This window comes from Phasianus colchicus, chromosome 7 (genome assembly GCF_987193195.1).
Source record: "Phasianus colchicus chromosome 7, bPhaCol1.hap1.1, whole genome shotgun sequence".
In the NCBI taxonomy this organism is placed as follows: domain Eukaryota; kingdom Metazoa; phylum Chordata; class Aves; order Galliformes; family Phasianidae; genus Phasianus; species Phasianus colchicus.
Genome location: NC_143442.1, coordinates 20,116,265 through 20,135,947, shown reverse-complemented (window position 1 = coordinate 20,135,947; position 19,683 = coordinate 20,116,265). Strand labels below are relative to the sequence as shown.

Below are 19,683 nucleotides of genomic sequence, written 5' to 3'. Positions count from 1 at the left end.
TTTCTCCAGATCGTAGGTTCATCTGAATGATAAGGCATTTTGAGGCCCAATATTTTGTTTTTAGTTTGGAGACGAATTTTTTTCTTTCCCCACATCTCAACAGATTATATTTTTCCCACTACACGAGCTAACTTCACACCTCATTTCTGGCATCGATACGGCTGTTTTCTATAATGTGAACGAAGTACCTGCATGATAAATATTACAGCGTATCTGCAGTTTCATTTTCACATACGATCGACACTTTTCAAAGAGTAAACCTATTGCTGCAGTATTTACTAAGTGTCCCTAGTTTGATTCTGATCTTCCCGGTTAGCATTTCGATATAGCGACCTGGTAAAGCGATTCAATATCATTTCTCTTCATTTACGACCGAGTTATATTATTTCAACATAATCACACAGTAGCGGAATGAGTTATGTTTATGGCATACCATTGATATTGGAAAATGTGCCTATAGATATTGTAATAATTGCACTATTACATTTCACTATCTTTTCAGTGACAAGAAAATGCAGTATTGTACTACAGCGAGTTACAAATGCTATACAGTGTAATCTTACTGAAATATGTCTTGCATTTTAGTTTTGCAGCGTTGGCAATCCTTCAATGTTACCGTAAAAAAAAAAGATGGACACCAAGTCCGCATATTCTTAAATGCTCTGTATTTTCACTTTCTTAACCTTGTCGATTAATCGGTTTCCTGTCACATTAGCCCGGCGGATTAAATCCGTACGTCTATAGCAATTTATATCGGTTTTTAAACTCTGCTAACAGTTTAACTTAATCTTTTTACTAACATCAAAGTATTTCTGTATATCGTCACGCTAATAATCTTTCCCGACATTGCCGAGACAGTTTTTTCTGATATTTTCTAACTTTCTTGTTGGGAAGTTGCTTACCTTGGATAAGGAAGTCAGAAGGTGGGAAAGAGGCCCTTCTTCTGACAAAGTTCGCAAACCGATAGAAGATTCTGCCGTGGCTCGTCGTCCCTTTCAGTTACTATATGATACGTGTTATGTTCCAGTGCCCCTGTTACGTTCCCTGTGTTTCAGGAGGCCCGATTCTTTCCTGAAGTTTTGCACTGTATCACAAAAGATCCAGAAGAATCTGTGGAGACGCAGGCACCTCGAGTATTGCGTTCAGTTTTGGGCCCCTCGCTACAGAAAAGACATCGAGGCCCTGGAAAGTGTCCAGAGAAGGGCATCGAAACTGGTGAGGGGTCTGGAGCGCAAGTCTTAGGAGGAGCGGCTGAGGGAGCTGGGATTGTTCTGTCCGGAGAAGAAGAGGCTCAGGGGAGACCTCATCGCACTCCGCAACTTCCTGAAGGGAAGTGGTGAAGGAGAGGGGACCTGAGGAAACGGCCACAGTGCCAGAGGAGATTTAGATTAGACGTAAGGAGAAACTTTACCTCTCGGAGAGTGGTGAGGCACTGGAACAGCCTGCCCAGGGGGGTGGTGCCCAGGAGTCGCCATCCCTGGCAGTGTTCAACAGGCGTCTGCATGAGGCGCTACGAGATACGGCGTAGTAGCTTGTGGTAGATCTTGCAGATGATCTTGTAGGTTCGTTCCAACCTTACGATTCTGTGATTCTGTTATTCTGTGATTCTGTAAGTCTGGAAAAGTAAAAATTTAACAGAACCAGAATTCACATTGTATCTTAATATCGGGATTTCCTTTGGCTACTGGCAGACTCCAATCGCAATCAGAGTCTGAATGTTGTGCACTGAGCGGAAAAAATAAACCACGAATTCATCATTCGTGAATTAGGAATAGCACTGATTTTCAATCTGTGACCCAGGGAAAGTATTCTCACAGCTAGTGACCATTTTTCAAGGTTTTGGGGATCTAAACCTACGATCTTTCTAGTATCGCATCAAATCCACACTATTTCATTTTTGTTAGAAAATCCTGCTAAGAATGTTTTTTTTATTGTTTCCCCTCCCTCCCCCCCCCCTTAGTAATAGATAATGGTATCTGTATTGGGTTCCCGTGGCGAGATTTTGGAAGGAGGGGGAGCAGCGGGAGCGATCTCTGTGAAATATTAGGGGATGCCTGTGATGATGGCAATTGGTTTCAGGCCGCTCTGCGTCAGACCTATCCTGGGACCTAGATGATTTTGTTAGCGGAGCCGCTGGTGAAAAGGAATGTAAGAAAGGATAGAAAGAACTTGACAGGGATACAAAGCGAGTGAAAAGGAGCGGGGGGAACGTGACAGTCGGAGAAGGAGGCGTTCCGCGGCGGAGCAGGCAACCGACGCACACATAACTGACGGAAGAGGAGTTACTTCACCAACGGGACCGCTGCCCACGTGGATGAACCCCCCGTTGAAGCAGATACGCCTCGTAAGGACGGCAGCCTACGGGTGCCTACACTGCAACAGAGGAAAAGACAGAGAGGGAAGGAAGGGCGGAGAGAAAACACAACGTAATCCTTCAGTGTCTACTCCATCACAGAAGGATCTGAGTATAACCCGCAGCGATAATAGCGAGGTCCTTAGTGAGAAGTGAATCCTGGGAAAGAAGGAGAAAAAAAGTGTTTTCCCAGAGCATGTTATTTTATTGTTATTATTATTATTCCCTACTACACAAATCAGTAATTATTTCTTTTAATTGACAGTCAGTTAGTTATCCCAAGCCAAGTCTGTTTTTCTCACGACAGAACTGGTAAGCGATCTCCTCGTTCTTTTGTTGCCCAGAGATTTCTAGCTTCGGTTCCGAATGAAGAGGGGCGTCGAGCCAGGCCCGGCGGGAGCGCATCTATTAGCCACGGTTAACTCACCACGGCATCAGCACAGACGCTCAGCCGCTTCACTGGAAAGAAATAGAGCAATCGAACGTAGCTTTGAGCTTCGCTCTAGTCGTGGTGGAAGCCCGTTCGCTTTTAGGTTCCGCCTGAGAAAACGGAACCGCCCTTCTCGTCGTCCATCCCTACTAGAGTAAGAAATAGGTAGCAGTTAAATTGGCTAGCCCTTAATTCTTCTAACCTAGTTGTTGAGAATAATATTTGGAGTTCGACTGAAGTTGTACAGAAATTACAGCCTAAAAATGAGAAACTATTATTTCCCGTTGGCGAGAGAATCAATTTTCTTAAGGGAATACGTTGAGAGGACGGTAAGAGTTCAGTAGCTGTGAGTATGTATTCATTTGCAATTAAGCTAGAAATTATTTCAAAACAAAGCCAGCGAATATGACTTCCACGATAACTGACAACCTTGTGCATCGGTGACGTGACCTAAGTGATATTAAGTAAGTGCCCTGTGTAGGCTTCACTTGATAACAGAGAAGGTGATTTACTTTGTAAATTTGTTTTGTGCATTTTTGTGTGTTTGAATACTTTTATAGTCCTACCAATTGTGGCGTCGTGCTTCGAGGCGAGTTTGTGGTCTGTATTTTATTACTTGTTTGTTAGAACAGCGGTTAGAAAAAGTTAATAAATGCAATGTGTTCAGACTAACTTGAACGCTTTGCTTCGCTGGGGACTTGAAAATTGCCGGATATACAGATGCAGTGCTTGTATGAGGAATACTTTTCCAAAGCTGAAATTTTATGAAAAGCAAATCCGATCGAAAACCAAAGCGGCGCTCCGCTCTTAACTTAGGAAAATCTTACGATGTTGTAGCTGTATGCAATCATACATTGTGAGGAAAAAAGAAAAAAAAAAATCTCAGCCTCGGTCGATCCATTTCTATCATAAGGTGGCTCGGGTGGTAAAGGACCTTAAAGATCATCTAATTCGAAAACCTGTCACGGGCAGGGCTGCCACCCACTCCATCGGGCTGCCCAGAGCCCCATTCAACCCGGCCTCGAGCGCCTCCGGAGACGGGGCCGTCGTACATTCTCCGGACATCCCGTGCCAATGAGTGCCTCAACAGCCCGAGTAAAAAATTCCTGCCTCTTGATATCTAACCTAAATCTCCCCTCTTGTAGTTTAAAGTTATTCCGTTTCATCCTGTCGCTATCAGGCTGTTGCGGAAATGCTAACTCAGGGCTGGAACTGGTGATTGAGCACCTGGAGGAAAGGCGGGGCCAGCCCACGGAGCTCAGGTGCACGTAATGCAGCTAAGTGGCAGGAAGGGATGAAACCAGGATCCACCCCTTCCCACACCTCATTTAAGGGTTGGCAGCGGAAGCGAGGGCACCTTGTTGGAGGCCCTGGCCTTCCGGAAGCTTCCTGGAGGTAAGCAGCTTTTGTTTGTTTGCGCGCCCATGTGTGGCGGCTCCTGTGTTTTGGCTTGTCCTTTTTTGCTGCAGCTTAGGCTTTTGCTACCCTTCTATACTTTCTATTGTTATTGCATTACTGTAGGCCACATAGGAGGCTGGTCTTCCTCCTGTTTATAATCTCCCTTAAAGTGCTAGAAGCCCACAAAGAGGCCTTTTTTTCTCTGAGGTAAACAAACCCAATTTCCTCGACTTTTCTTGATAGGAGAGATGCTGCAGCCCTTTGCTCGTCTTTGTGGCCTTCCTCTGGACCCGCTCTAGCGGGTCCGCATTATTTCTCGTGCTGTGGGCCCCGGGCCTGGGCACAGGAGTCCGGCTGGGGCTTATTAGAAATGGGCGTGTGATGTTCTTCTAGTCACTGGGGAGTTGTCTGACAAATGTGACTTATAAAATGTGACGGACTTATCAAGTGTGGCCGTCGCACGGGGTGGTCTCTTTGGGACTCTGGGATGCGTGTTATCAGGCCCCACGGACTCGAGCACTTTTATTCTCATTGGGTAGTCTTAGACTCGCTCTTCTCTTACATCGGGAGGGATTTTGCTCCCACAGCCCCCGCCCAGAAGTTTAGGGACGTGAGAGATATGGAAAGCCAGATAGCCAGCAAGAATTGCGGCAAAAAACTCGCTGAGCGCCTCAACCTTCTCTATGTCCGTTGTTTCCTTTTCTCCTTTCTCGCTTATCGGAGTACATTTACCTTGGCCTTTCTCTTCTGAGCAGCGTACCAGTAAAAAATCCTTTCTTGTTAGTTGTTATTATCTCCTACCGAGTTCCATTTCATCTGCGTGTTGGTTGTATTGTCTTCGTGTGCCTGAAAAGCATCTCTGCGTTCTTCCCGGGCGACGCGTCCCCGTTTCCCCTGCCCTCGCTTTCTCCTTCTTTTCTCCCAGTTATTATTTGGCGGGTCATTGCTCTGTTGCGTGTTGGTTTCCTGCCTTCTGAGCTCGGTTTCTACTGCTGGGGGGGCTGGAGGAAAGCATTCTTGAGGAGTTCCTTTTATGGTTTTTTATGATTTAACATTAGAGGAAAATGAAATACTTATGTTTGTGTATTTCATGTGAAATTCTTGTCTGTTTCTGCAGGTGGGCCTTCTTGACGGCGTGAATCTCGTGCGTGGTAAACTGAATAAGAGATCTCTGAGCACAGAATGTACTGCGGTGTTAACAACTGGGGCCACGTAAAAGGGTATTTTCCTAGTTTTTGGGTTTTTTTTTTTGTTGGAAAAAATAGTAAAATACTCTGAGTTGGAGCACTGCTATTGCAAATTTACATCTGGGAATCAGATTTGTCGGAAACTAGTTAGTTTCTGAGGATATGGCGAGTAAATTTATTTTAAGAGGTAGATGATTGTCCTGTCTGTGAACCGAGCAAATTCTTCCTTCAGCCTTTTTAAGGGAGACCTCAGATTTTGCCTTTCATGTTAGTGTAAATAATTGGGAAGAGGGTTCAGCGAGTCAGACCGCGAGTTCAGGCTCGTGCTCTTACATTTGATGGTCTTACTTTATCAGACTACTGTTAAAAACAGAACTAGGGAAAAGCCTGTCGGCCCGTTTGTCTCCACAGTCGTCTTCCCCAGCAGTACCGACCGGTGTGGTCAGTTTTCTTCCTCGGAATTCATCTGTCTCGTTATCGTGCACTTTTGCTAGGCTAGCGAAGTTAGTGGGATCTCATCTCTGGGGAAACGTACTGAGAAGGATAAGCAATTCCGCTTCCCTCTGGAAAGCGGTTCTGTCTGACCTCATGAGGCCGGTGTGTTTCTGTAGTCTGAACAGCTTGTATTGTAAGCGCTAAGACTTGCGTGTCTGTAAGGGAACTTTCAAGTCAGGGCCCGAACTGCTGATTGAGCACCTGGAATAAAAGACCGGGTCAGGCTTGGGAGCGCAGGTGAAGGCGATTTACCTGTGGAAAGGGAAGGAACGGAGCCAGTCTCCACCCCTCTGAAACCTCATTTAAGGGCCGACTGTTGCTGAGGAAGCATCTCTCCTAGGAGATCCTCCTTTGTGGAGTTCTTCAGCGAGCCTAGATCTTCAGAGATGGGTGAGCATTGTTCTTTTTGTGACATTTTCTCTTTGAGGTGGTCCGGGTGCAGTTACAAAGATGAAATCTTAAACTTTGCTCTTTCCTTACTTTTCCTCCTTCTACTCCTGTTTCTTGTTGTCTCGGGTACTTATGAACCTATGAGCTGCTGAGAAAGATTTAATTGTGTAAGGAAGTTTAGGAGAACTCCTGTTGTCCTCATACATTTAATTTTTATTAATTTCAGGTAAAAAATCCTCTTAGTTTAACATTCACTGTGTAGTTTTGGGGAGAGGAATTTACTTTCTCAGCTTGGTAACTGCGTTGATGCGGAAGGGAGATGACTGTAAATGTTACCACGTGTAAGTGTAGAAGCTAGACGCGAGTAGAGCTTCCTCACGTGCCAAGGGATAGGTGCTCTATGTAGACAGGACAAATGTCAAAGTATCAGAAACTGTTCATGGTGAAATGCCATTTGCTGTTGATGAGCTTACATGAATTGAGGATTTTGTTTCTGATTTGTCATAAAAGTTAAAAAGAAATATTGTTTTTCTTCACTGATAGAGGAATATACTCACATAGTGTGGGCCTGTAGCTCTACAGCGAGGGCAAGGAGAGTTTATACTTGCATTTATAAGCTGCATTTTTAAGGAAAGACATTGAAGAGACTGGTTTATGTACCGGAAGCTCTGTTCTGAACATTTTGGACCGTTAGAGTTTTTTGGTGGATTTAGGCTTTAGCTATAAGCTGTTTGTCTTGCTCAGCCATTCTGGATATTAATGATAGGATACATGCTAATAACTTGAACTGTAAAATGACTCATGTTAGCAGTTAAAAATATCCTATTTTGGGAGGGAGAAAATCTTAATGGTAGCTACGAATTAATAACTGATTTAAGACAGATCTTATTTTATTCCTCTATTAGAGGGAATGCATCCATTATCTTCACTGTCAAATAGATCCCGATGCAGTAACTGCTGTTCCTTATGTGTTTTAACTATGCCTAAAAGTTTATCAGCAATCAGAGCCACCCCCCTGCTTGTGAGAATGCTAGTGTTGCAGAAGGGAGCTGTATTCACCTGTGGTTGAGTTCCAGGTGTGCATTACATCTTTGAGTAGGTGAGGAAAAGACTTGTAAGGTAAGGGGGTGTAGAAACCACAGCCCACATCAGGAAAAAGCCTTTCCTCTTTGTACCCCCTCAAACAAACAGCTAACTCAACCCCATACAATACAGGCTCCAAGCATTTTTGGGAATAAGCGAGATAGCGAGAGGCTGGGAGACAGGCACCAGGCAGAGCCCAGAGCTTCTTGGCAGAGGCAGCTCTCTTTGGTACTTCTACAGTCAGGACACAGGAGTCAAATGTGTTTTTATTATGCTTGCTGATTACACTTAATTAGAAGGAGCTGCAGTCTGCTCCGGTAGAGAAAGGGTCTGTAGCAGCAAGCTGGTTTGTCACCCATCACGTGAAGCTTGTCAAAAGCAAGTACCTGGGACCAGGCCACCCCAGTTACATATACAGATGAGGAAGAGGCCAGAGCGCTGCCCTGTAGAAAGGAATCCAGGGGCAAATCCAGGGGCTGCAGGCGGCAGCAAGTTAAACTTGAGTCAGAAGCATAACTGGAAGTCCAGGGGGCTGACCGCACACTAGCAGCTGAGCAAAGGAAAGGATCATCCTGCTCTGCAGCATTGCAGATTCGCTGTAAGCGCTACTTGCAGTTCTAGGCAACGCAGCATAAAACAAAAGCAACAAAGGTCTTCAAAAGCATTCAAGGAAGGGCTCTAACTCCCTCTTTCCAACTTGCTTCCAGCAGGCTACAGCTTCTTTTCCCCCATAGCTACCAATAGGATGGGAGGGAAGAGCCTGATGTTAAGTTAGCTCTCATCTGAGCCTCCTCTAAGGAAAAACTTGCCTGAAGGAGGTATTGGAACAGGCTTGCCTAGGGCCACCAGAACGACCAAAAGCATTCGGTTGCCACTCAGCGCGGCTGAAGCTTAGGCAGGCACCACACAGAGCTGGGAGGCATGGTCTAATGCAGACTAATGTGGATGCTTTGTCATTCTGTAAACAGGAAGAAACACTCAATTGAGTTAGTACTTGCTTCTTCATAGATTTCTCATCTCAGTAATCTACATTTTAGGCATCCCTGTGGGAAGACAAGCCTCCATCCTGTTTATCACAAGGAACAGCGCATCAAGAACCCGCCACCATCTCACCTTGAACTTGTGAGTAAAACAACATAACTTATAAAACTCTGTGCAAGTCAAGTCAAGTCATTAGGAAATCAGTATTGCATCTAACTCAAACTGCATGTTATATCCTGAATTATCTACGTGTTGCACTTCTGGTGCTATTTATCATTAACTGAATGCAAAGCCAATTAATTGCAAAAGGATACAATATACTACACACAAACATTTAACACAGAGGCAGAACCTCAACACCATACCATTTATTTTGTTGAATAGCTCAATGCAGAACAAAGTATTTTTGTAATGTATTTTTGTAATTAGAATTCAGTCTCAGGTTGGGACAAAGTCTACAGGAACTAACTTCAAGACTCAACAGTTTTTCTGTGAAGCACTAGCTCAGGTTACCTCAGGTTACCTAGCAAGAAACTGTAGTTTTCTGTGAACTTAAGTAAGATTATCTTAAGTAAGGAAAGCAGGAGTTCTTTTTGCAAGACAGCCACTGCCACTCCACTCTCAGAACAGCACGCTCAGCTTTGAATTCAGGGCAGCTTCCTGAGCTCAATAAACACTTCTATCCCAACATAGAGCTGCAACAATACAAACACTGGCACCACAGCAGGCAACTTCATTCAGCAAGTAAAACAAGCCTGACACACTGTACTTTTGCAGTAGATAACTTCTAAAAATGTTACTGATTTAAGTCTTTCTTTTTCTTTTGCAGAGCATGCAGCGCCAGATAGCCAGTAGCTGAAGCAATCATTGCTCTCCCTTTTCATGTTCCAAGATTAATAACATGAGCATCAAGAGACCCAGGCCCAAGCACAGAAAGACAGCACATCTTTTTTTTTTGGCGGTAAGCGAGGATTTATTGTTGTTTTAAGTCAGAGACAGACAGGTACCCGCTTCACCTCAAAAACCTTGAGCGAGCTAAGCCTAACCGTTGTAGCCCAGATATCATAGTCATCCCAGTTCCTGCACACTGCAGAGCATTTGCACCTGCTGTAGAAACAAAAAGCCTTCAAGCCAATAACTCTTTCTAAAAAAGGGACACATCACCCACTTCTTACCTTTCAAAAGCAAGCTTAGTTACTCATACCTTGGGGGCATATGCTGAAGTGAGAAGAGTAGAATTAGTGATCTCCTATCTTCTTGCTGAAATGAGTGGACTTGTCAAAGAGGCAGACCTTGATTTTCACTGCTTGTTTAAAATATAGTTTTCAGTTTTTAAGTTGCCCATCTGGTAATTCAATTGGGTACACTTTACAGGAAGCACACTCTTAAATGCTGAGTTAAACCTTACTCACAAGAGTTTTCTGAACTTACTTACTTTCTTTAAAAAATTAGTTGAGTTAGCTTCAGAGCTATTGCAAAAAGGAACTTTTGCAAGCATTCATTCTGCATTTCCATTAGACTATTTTCCCAAGAGGAAATGGCAAAGTTATCCTCCTTACCACCTCTATTTATATTTAGCTTGCTGGTACTGTAAACCATCCTTAGCACAGACAGGACACATACCAAGACACACACCACAGTAGCATTTCGCCTCTAGCCACTTAGCCCAACCCCTTTAGGAGGGGAATCCCAACAGCCCCCAGACACATGAAATTAATAAACAGAGCAACCACCCTCTCCCATCACAGAGACAGCCTCAAACAGGTTTTAGCTGAGGCTTGAAATAAACTGAGTTCTTTCAGCAGGACATAGAACCCTGTTTGTCATCTCTATCTCCCACCTTCAGGACCAGGAGCACCACCACACAGGAGCCACTCCAGGATCCAGGGAAGAGACACCCTCACCAGGGAAACCCCCCTCCCACCCAGGGGGAACCCCAGTAGACACAAGGGGCTCCCTCCTCAGCCCTTCCCAGGGGCTGCCACAGCCCAGCCAGAGAAGAAAAAAATTCCGTTACTGACCTGCACCCACCCTCCCACCCAAAAAAAAATAATCTCTTCGAGATAGTGCAAACCCTGGAAAACAGCCCCAACCCAGGGGGAAGCACAGCTCACGCAGAGCATGAGCTGTGCTTCCCCCCTTAGCCAGCAAAAGCCACCACAACTGCAGACACCCAGAGCTGAAACTAAGAAATAGCACCACTTACCTCACCAGAAAGAGCTCCAAGAGGACACTCAGGCAGATCCTCACTGCATGACAAACAAGACTGAAAACTCCAGTCAGGCAAACATCCACAAAGAACAGTTCATTCATTATTGCCAGAGAGAACCTACAAAAAAAATCACTGAAATCCATTCCTTTATACAACACAGGTACACCATCTCAAACTCATTTTCAAACACCATTACTTTACTTCACTTCCATACAACTTGTTCCATAATTTTTTCCAACAACATAAGAACAATTCCAACTGCTTCTGTCCAGACTCACACCTGTAACAGTTACACATAGATCAGAACACCCCAGTCTCAACTTATCCTATGCTACATACACAAATACTCACACTTCCAACAATAGAAAAATAATTTTCAAATACACACACTAAGAAAAGTTTCTCCACCCTTGCGATTCATCCCAGTATGAAATACTAACTCTATCAAAGCATAATCACCAGTACAGGTTCTAAGCTATTAGGGGACATGGCAAAGGAGCAATACTCAAGAACAATTCTAACACACACTTTACAAAAGCAGGAATACTCACCACCAGGGAATCCAGTGATGTCTCCTTGGTCCACAGGGAGGCAGCAGGTTGGTCAGCAACATCACCTTCACTTAGTCACTTTCCAGCAGATGGGGTATCCATTCTTCCTCAAAACTCTTCCATAATCTGTAGTCACACCTCAGATGCACACCACTGACAAGGCTTTGAGCCAGGCACCATTCCTCCTTCTCACAACACCTGGCAGTGCTAAGCTTGTCACTGTCCCACAATGGCTTCAAGAAAAAGACATATTAAGATGAACAATGGGAGAAGGGAAAGACATTTAAAAATCACAATAAAGCAAAAGAACAATGTGTGAGTGCTGCAAATACACATAACAAAACTCCTCTTACCTATAGGTCACCAAGAGACTACAAAAAGTAATCTAATATCGAGGCCAACTGTCAAAATCCATGGGTAGTTTAAGCTGGGCCAGTCACCTCATCACATGCCAACTTTCACATATTATATGATTACAAGCAAACATCTCTGCAAGGCAAAAATAAGATCACAATTGGGTGAAACACAGAATTAAAAACACATCTTGCTTTTCATGACTATCTAAGGAGCATTACCAACCAATGGCATTCTCCATCCTTCTACACCCTTTTCAGGGCACAGTATCTCTTCTGTATCATGGCTAACAGTAACAGAACTCTTATCATCTCTTACCTTGGATGCATTCTAGCAGTTGATGCAGATTGCCACATTGCAGATAATTTCTTTACCAATGCAAGATTCATTCCAACTGGGGTAGGCAGCAAGTCTTGGATTACCGTATAATTGGAGCATACAACAGCTAGGATGTAACCAGAACCAAAACCTTCAAGTCACATCCCATAATGTTAGCAAAGTTGCTCACACACACATCTGAATGATCGCTTGTATCTACAATATTACCTTTAAGTATAAAATTGTAAGACGGTCTCACTGCAATGCCTCTCAAAATGAGAAATATTTTGCTCAGAGGCAAGACAGATGCCTCGAGCCTCGATGACATTACTCTCACAAGTAAGTCCCCGCTGTTCCCATACAAAACATGAACAGAAACAGTTTGCCATTTTTTGCCATTCTGTTGGGCCCATACTCGATGTTCTAATGAGTAGGGCTTAACCCCATTGTTATTCAGTCCCTGCACAATGATTAGGTATACAGTATATGACAAAGCATTGCATATTGTTAGGACAAAAGCTGTAGTAAAGTTATTGACAGGAACACAAGTAAAATTACCTATATGCCACAGAGATTAAAATTATCTTACAGATTTGATTGCATTGTCCCAGCTCACCTATACATTGTCCCAGCTCACCTATAAAATTTAAATAAGTGTTTCCTTTACATTCTACAATAAAGACATTATTTTGAATTATAGCAAGTGCATCTACCAATAACTGGTGGTCTCTTATGTTAATTCTTCATAATTGACATAATACTTTAGAAAAAAAACACCAATCGGGACACAGCGCTAACAGCAAAGACTGCAGGGGTGCTGCAATGCACATAACTCACTTGTTGCATCTGACACCCCATTTTCAGTCTTTGTCCCGCATCTCCTCAGAGTGGCACGAGTCAGCCAGCACTATCCTGGCCCCATTCGTTTCCTCCATATTTCAATACTGGGCTTAACTGCAGTTGAAAGGGTTAAGCCTTCATTACAATTAGTCTTTGGTCCCATATGCCCAGTATGCTCAATATGGGCATGGAACCATAACAAACCGTGAAATATAATAGGGTCAGCATAAACAATTATTAAAAAAAAAAAAGATACCTGTCTGAAACAGCAACAATAATGATACTACAGGGATCCCGGAGAAAGGATGATGAAGAATGATGAAGGTAACACATAGGGCACAGCAGCAGGATCGGCATTTGTTAGCACCTGCAAAACAGAAGAGAGAACACTTCCCGGTTCCAGAGGAACCAAGGGTAGAGAAAGCATAATTGGAGAAAACAAAGAAACCCCACTTTCCCAGTCCCCAATGAACCAAAAAGTTGGAAGTGGGTGAAATCCAGATGGTTAATCTCATACATTTTCCCCTGATCAACTTGAGCCTTTCATATGCACTTAACAGGCTCACTGAGTGCTAAATGGACAGGGCCAACTGGCACTAAGTTGATCAATATCAGCTGTCCTGGGAAGTAATCATCCCAATAAGCAGCTCTTCAAGTAAGTGACCACAGGGCACAGCAGTTGCCACTGATAAGAAGTATTCCGGATCCCCAGTAACCTTCCGATTCCCTTTCGATGAACAGGATCTGTTCTCCCCCCTTTAGTGGGGCTTTACACACGTACTCCATCTCCGATTTCCTAGGGATGTGACCAAAATCCTTCCATAATAGGGGACCTCCTCGATACTAACATCAGAGCACCCACCTTCACTCTCTTCATACGCACGCCCAGTTTCTATCGGAGGGCAGAGAAGGGTCACCAGGTTTTCCAATTTGCCTTTCTAGGCTCTCGCCGCCTCCAAATTTTCTCCTGGAGGAAAGTCTTTACCTGGAAAACTGGCATTAATCTCTCTCTCTCATTTACTAACTGCTCCTCGAGGGCTTGCTGAAGGAGGGCTTTTAAGTGTTCGTCTTTTTCTGACCGTCCCTTAATATCTTCTACTTGGTCCTGCAAGGATAGAAAAATTTGGGTTTCTGCCACATGCTGTTCAATACATCTCTCTACAACAGCACTAAGAGCAGCTCCGAGAACTGCACAAGTGATTGTTTTTCCCTTTTCCTCCCCCACACGAGTTTACTTGGAAAGACTTTATGATCTGCAACTCCCTCTAAGCTGGGCCAATTACTCTGTGCCCGCTCCAACTCCACAGGGGAGGGTTTGGCACCGTGCGTTTCTAAGAGGTCGAGAAGCAGATTCCCTCCCCCATTCATTTTTTTTTCTCCCCACTCAACAACTTGCTCCTCACACCCCCAGAGGGTACACATGTACTCGCTCCAACTGTAAGGCAGTTGATAGTACTGCCTGGATATCTTCGGGTCATCCTCGAGATACAGCGCCTAATAGCTCAGACAAGTATGCAATGTTTGTTATTTTGTTTCCCCATTCTGGTGTTAGAACTCCTAAAGCTACACTGACTGTTACAAAAAGGTGAAGTGGTTCCTTTAAGGCAGGCAGTCCTAACACAGGACTTAATCCAGCTGTGATTAAGTTCCATTTCAATCCTTCAACTACCTCTTTTCTCTCTTTTGTCCATTTTAAGAAGTTGGGTTCTCCCTCAGATAGTTTGATAGACAACCTCCTTGGTTTTTTTGTATCTGTTTTTCTATTCGTAATCTAAAGTATTCAGTTAAACCCAGGAACTCTCACAACTCCCTCTTTGTCCAGGAGGGAGGAAGCTGCACAATTCAAGTCCTTCCAGAATTGTTTTCCCTCAGAAGTCACATACCCAAGGTATCTGACTTCTTTTTCCACATACTGCAGTTTATTTTTAAACACCCTTAGCCCTTGCTCCCCAAGAAACTGAGGAGTTTACTTAGACTCCTCCATCTGTGAGAGATCAGACTCATTCAAGTATAGGGGCTAGGAACCAGGGGGCGCTGCTTAAGAATTTTTCCATTAACTTTTCCCTCACATCTTGTACCAGCCAATAGGTACCACCTGCCTTTTATGCTGGCAAAGCTCCAGTGCTATAAGCTGACACACAGAGTTTCGGAAGACCGTGCTTAACTAATGTTTGCATTACAGGCTTTAAACCCATTATCCTTTCTAAAGGTATGGGATATTGGTGCAGTTTTACACCTTCACTCTCTCCTTGGAGGGTTATTTTTTAAGGGAGTAATCCAGCCCACCCCAGTTTCCTTCCCCTGCCCATAGCTTCAGCAGGATTTTTTCCATCATCAGCTGTTAAGTTCATTGACACCTGTTTTGAAAGTTTTCAACTGCAATCTTAATTTAACTAAGAAATCTCTCCACAGTAAACTGGTCCCTGCTTCTGGCTCATAAAACAACTGCCCTGTGACTATTTTATCTTCCCATTTTAATCCAGTAGTCTCAAGAAGTAAAACTATCATTCCTGATCCCTATACCCCTGTTATTCTCTAGGTGTCCCCAGTATAACTAAATCCCAATATTTTATAAGCTAAAGATGACCAAGAATCAAACTGCTCTGCTAATCCAATTAGATCTTCCATTAATGATCTCCCTTTTAAAAAACCAATACAAATACTACCTACCTGGGGGGGAGGAACTCTCCCCTGCTTCTTCCACATGCGCAGCACAGCTCCCAGCCCGAGGACCTTCCTCTCAAGACACCGTTTTCTCACCTCTCCACTATTAAGTGGAGAGCTTACGTATCCTGTATCTCCTGATAACATTTGGAACTTCCCTAAGAGGATACACAGAAGTGTTAGTGAGGTTAATGGAGTTAGAAAGAAGAGAATTTTTAACATCCCTTTTGCCTTGTTCCAGTTCCTTCTTAAGCTGGCAGAACTTTGTTTTTTCAGTACCAGCAGTAATCACAGAGCTCACTTCAGTGAAGCCAGTACCCTTCACTGTCAGCGGTCTCATCAGACGCATATTTTGGTGAAAGTACTTACTTCCCCTGCAATTGCCTGTTTAGGCCATACAACACCACAATATCTAATTATTTTCTCTTTATACTTATCCTTAGTTCTAGAATTTCTCCACCAGTTTTTCCATCGCACTTTGTAAAGGACTTACGGCAGGCACTGCCCTGGGGAGCCCTCTCTCTGTCCCAGCTTGGAACTCTCGTTCCCCATTTCTCTCAGCAGCCTATGGTCATGCTACTGCAGAACATGCTACTGCTCTCCTGCAGCATCAGAAGCCACCCGCTCTAAGGGATTCAAACAGGGGCTCCAGGGCCAAGGGAGTACGCAACATACAGCCACCAATGGGACTGGTGACAGGCTGATGGAGCTGGGCTTGTTCAGCCTGGAGAAAAGAAGGCTGCAGGGCAACCTCACTGCAGCGTTTCAATACCTAAACAGAGCCTATAGAGGGGAGCTGAATCAACTCTTCAAAAGGGTAGATAACTGCAGGATGAGGGGAAATGGTTTTAAGTTGAGGGAGGGGAGATTTAGGTTGGGCGTCAGGGGGAAATTCTTTACAGAGGGCGTGGTGAGGTGCAGGCACAGGCTGCCCAGAGAGGCTGTGGATGTCCCGTCCCTGCAAGTGCTCGAGGCCAGAGTGGATGGGACCCTGGTCTAGCATTAAGTGAGGAGGTTGGTGGCCCTGCATGTGGCAGGGGGGGTTGGAGATTCACGATCCTTGAGGTCCCTTCCAACCCTGGAATTCCAATTCTGTGATTCTGTGATCTACCCAAGGACCACCGCCCAGTGCCCACCTGGGTGATCTCTGTTTCTTCCACATGTGCAGTACAGCTCCCAGCCTAGGGATAAGGACTTTCCTCTCAAGACACTGGCTGTACCAGGACCTGAGAGACAAAAAAAAAAAAAAAAAAACACACCTCAGCAGCACTGGACCTTGCCAACCAAGACAACAGACCACCCCGCTACAAGAAACAGCGCCAGGACCCCAAGCTTTCCCAGATAACAGTTGCTGGAGTCCTGCAGGCTGCTCTTCTCACCTCTCACTCAGGCAATTCCACTCCTCCAGGAGCAGGCCTGCCACAGACCTTTAAAGCTGAAATCAAGAAATCAAGATACACCATCACCTCAAACAAGAAGAATTTGTGTCTTCTGGCATCTGCTCCCAGCCAAGAACTCCAGCCTGGGGGCAGCACACACAGGTCAGGTACAGAAGGACACTGCTTACCTCACTCCATAGACTCTCACAGCAGGATCCCCCCTCCAGCCCTGAACCTGCGGGCAGAGCTCCACGAACAGCTTCTGAGCAGGTGCAGGGAGTGGGCAGCCCTCAGGTCACAGGGTTCACACCCGTGGCCATCCCCCACCACTCCCCCCCAAACACTTACCTCCTTCATCCCACTGAAGATGAAACCACTCCCATACTCAAGTAGATCCTCACTGTTAAATGCTCTGTTGCGGCATTCGCCCTGCAACAACATCCAGTCCCGCTCCCTTTCTAAAGCTGCTTCCCTACCGCAGGTTACTCAGGAAAGCATCTGGATGCAACTTGATCCTCAGAGAAGGGGACTCCTTAACCTCTTCAGGCAGCCTACTCTATCATTCTCACACCAACAGCATTCTTACTTCTGATGTTCAAGTCTGTGAATATTCTATCACTGCATGCCTCCCATCAGTGTCTGAACAAGCCCATCCCCATTAACTAGACTCCTACACCTCAGCAATTCGCTGTCAGCACTGATATTCTCACAACATCCACTGCCCTTCTCTCAATCTAACCAGTCACAGCAACACAGAAGGCCGCAGCTTGGTCCAGCTGCATTTCCCCCTCATCAAATCTACCGTGACGACTCCGCACAATTTTTTTCTCATCAGATCACTTTCAGCTGTCACCTAAACCAAGCTGTCCCATCACCTTGCCGAGGAGGGAGGCGAGGTTCAATGCGATCCAGTTCCCTCGCTGGAAGAGCAACTCCACCGCTTCACCCGTCTGTCTCACTTATAAGGAGCACAGCCATCCACAACAGCATTCCAGTCGTGCAAGCTGTCCCACCACGTCTCTGTGACGGGAATGAGATCACACTCCTGAAGTTACAAATAAGGGGCAGGGAACAATATACGGTCCCATTCTGCCCGCTCCCACCGCTGGAAGCAGAAGGGGCTGAAGCACCCGCAAAACCCTTCGGCGGCGCCCCGCGCCGGCCCTCCCAATAAGGCCACGTGGAGCACGTCGACTGTGCCGTGCTGATCCCAAAGAAACAGAAGCGGCCGAGCGGCGGCCCTACGAAACCCCAACAACACAGAACTTACGTAGCGACTCCCAGACCACTCACCGCTTCCACCATCTCACCGCTTCGGGATGACGACAGGCTCCGCCGCAGCTTTCGCTCAGCCTGCAACAGGAGAAAGGAGAAAAACTTGTTTCAGTAGACCTTCGCGTCGCTTCTCGTTCCCAGCAGCACCGAGGCTGGAGGAATACGGCCCCATCCCGCTCGCTTCCACCGAAGAAATCAGAAGGAACCGAAGCCCCCACTAGAAGCGCACGGAGGGGCCGAGAGCACCCTAGGACCGCGCTAGAACTCGGGGAACCCAGCGGCAGCCGGGCTGCGATGTTACACCGGCTCCGACAAGCCGGAGGAGCTCGGCGGTGGCCCCGCGCCGGTCCCCGAACGGAGAGATCCCGGCGACCTCCTGCCGCGGAGAGCGGACGGAGCCGAACGGCTCCCGAGCGCTGGCCGCCTCCGCGGTCCCATCGCCACCAGAACGACTCACCGGTTCGCGCTGATCTTTACCGAGAGACATCCCACCGCAGCCTGAAACAAAACAACACAAATTAACGCTACACAGAATCCCAGGGCCTCCTTTTAAAAGCAGCCGATCGCAATGCTTTTCAGTCCCAGCGGCGCAAGGACCGGCCAACGCGACGGAGCCCGCCGCGTCTCCCACGAGCAACGAACCCGGGAAGCTCCTTCGTGGCTCCCGACGGCCTCCGACGGAGCTTAAGAGGCTTTGGGGCGGACCCGCCCCGCGCTGCGGACGAGGCGCAGCTGTGCCCGAGCGGCCGCGGCCCCGCGGCACCTGGGAGTCGTTGCCTCGTTAGCGCCGGTGGGGCTCGTTAGGGCCGGCCGGTGACACTGACAGTTAGACACGTGGGCTCTAGATCTGAATTAGGGACTTAAACTGCACTTTCAGTTAAAGTTTGCTATGCGCTTCTCCTCACCTCACTGTGGGATTCACTAATAAGTTAAATAATTGTGCCTAATTCAAACGGATCACTTTGCATCTCACACGACACCCTTCCAAAGAACGCCCCCAGCCTTAACAGTTTCCAGTGGCGTCCAGTCCCCTGCGTGCTGCCTCTGCTCCGCTTTCCCTCTCCCCTCGTCCAAAAAAAAAAAAAAGGAAAAAAAGTTTGCTAAACATGTAAAAACTTTATACCTGATGGAGAAAACGTGACCTAAGGCAGCAGTGGAAATATGGGAGTAGCGATGTGACAAATGCCCAAATGGGTTAACGATGCACACGAGAAAATTGCCTGCTAGTGAAATATGAAGGGGAGTTTTACGAACGGCTCTGTACGGCGTTGCTCGGGATTACGTTCACGTGTCACACAAATGGGTAGGAACGCTTTCGGTGAGATTTCCGGTATCTCCAGTTAAGGACACGAGTACTCTGTAAAGACTTTGCAAACAGTATGTTTTGTTGGCAATTATAGGCCGCTGTTCTAAACAATTACAAGTGGGTTCCCACTGGCTGACGAGCCAGCTACTTTATCCTGAACCAGAGCTACGAAGCAATCCTCACTTTTTGTCCTTGGCAGTCAGCGGTCCACCCTGACGATGCAGTGACAACATGCAGAAGGGGTCATCTTGCGCGTGCACATCTCCATCTACATGCTGTGCTACAGCGTCAGATCATTGTTTTTCTTTCTATACGCACGCTTTAATTGCATGATATTGGCAAAGGAGAGTTGTGACTGTGGATGTATTCACTCATTGCTTAATGACGCTTGCATAATCGGTGACATATGCAATCTTAATGAAGACTACATGCAGCATGCTGTTTGTCTAATGAGAAATTTTAAGTGC

At 45.9% G+C, this 19,683-nt stretch overlaps 1 protein-coding gene and 1 long non-coding RNA gene across 13 annotated transcripts; one reads left to right on the top strand and one right to left on the bottom strand.

Annotated features, from left to right (window-relative positions):
• Positions 1-914: 914 nt before the first annotated feature.
• On the bottom strand, positions 915-18,969 carry LOC116232804 (uncharacterized). Of its 11 annotated transcripts, XM_090144042.1 has the most exons (20): positions 18,553-18,969; positions 18,368-18,408; positions 17,929-17,988; positions 17,511-17,655; positions 16,984-17,064; positions 16,824-16,897; positions 16,636-16,691; positions 16,393-16,482; positions 15,263-15,414; positions 13,578-13,697; positions 13,455-13,484; positions 12,849-12,959; positions 12,590-12,706; positions 11,981-12,102; positions 11,753-11,879; positions 11,434-11,569; positions 11,081-11,313; positions 10,524-10,646; positions 9,522-9,577; positions 8,796-9,424 (listed from the first exon to the last, which is right to left on the bottom strand). In XM_090144042.1, the coding sequence occupies exons 9-12, from the start codon at positions 15,401-15,403 to the stop codon at positions 12,876-12,878; spliced, it is 375 nt and encodes a 124-aa protein (XP_090000168.1). In that variant the 5' UTR covers positions 15,404-15,414; positions 16,393-16,482; positions 16,636-16,691; positions 16,824-16,897; positions 16,984-17,064; positions 17,511-17,655; positions 17,929-17,988; positions 18,368-18,408; positions 18,553-18,969; the 3' UTR covers positions 8,796-9,424; positions 9,522-9,577; positions 10,524-10,646; positions 11,081-11,313; positions 11,434-11,569; positions 11,753-11,879; positions 11,981-12,102; positions 12,590-12,706; positions 12,849-12,875. The 11 variants fall into 11 exon arrangements, 5 of the variants coding, with proteins under 5 accessions (XP_090000168.1, XP_090000171.1, XP_090000169.1 ...); XM_090144043.1 differs by lacking the exon at positions 11,981-12,102 and having other exon boundaries at positions 8,797-9,424; positions 11,753-11,903; XM_090144041.1 differs by lacking the exon at positions 11,981-12,102 and having other exon boundaries at positions 8,797-9,424.
• LOC149917256 (uncharacterized) lies at positions 3,995-9,230 on the top strand. 2 transcript variants are annotated; one of them, XR_016468289.1, is made up of 4 exons: positions 3,995-4,178; positions 5,299-5,401; positions 8,374-8,458; positions 9,147-9,230. It is a non-coding gene; the product is annotated as an uncharacterized LOC149917256 (long non-coding RNA). The 2 variants fall into 2 exon arrangements; XR_016468288.1 differs by having other exon boundaries at positions 5,299-6,253.
• Positions 18,970-19,683: the final 714 nt, after the last annotated feature.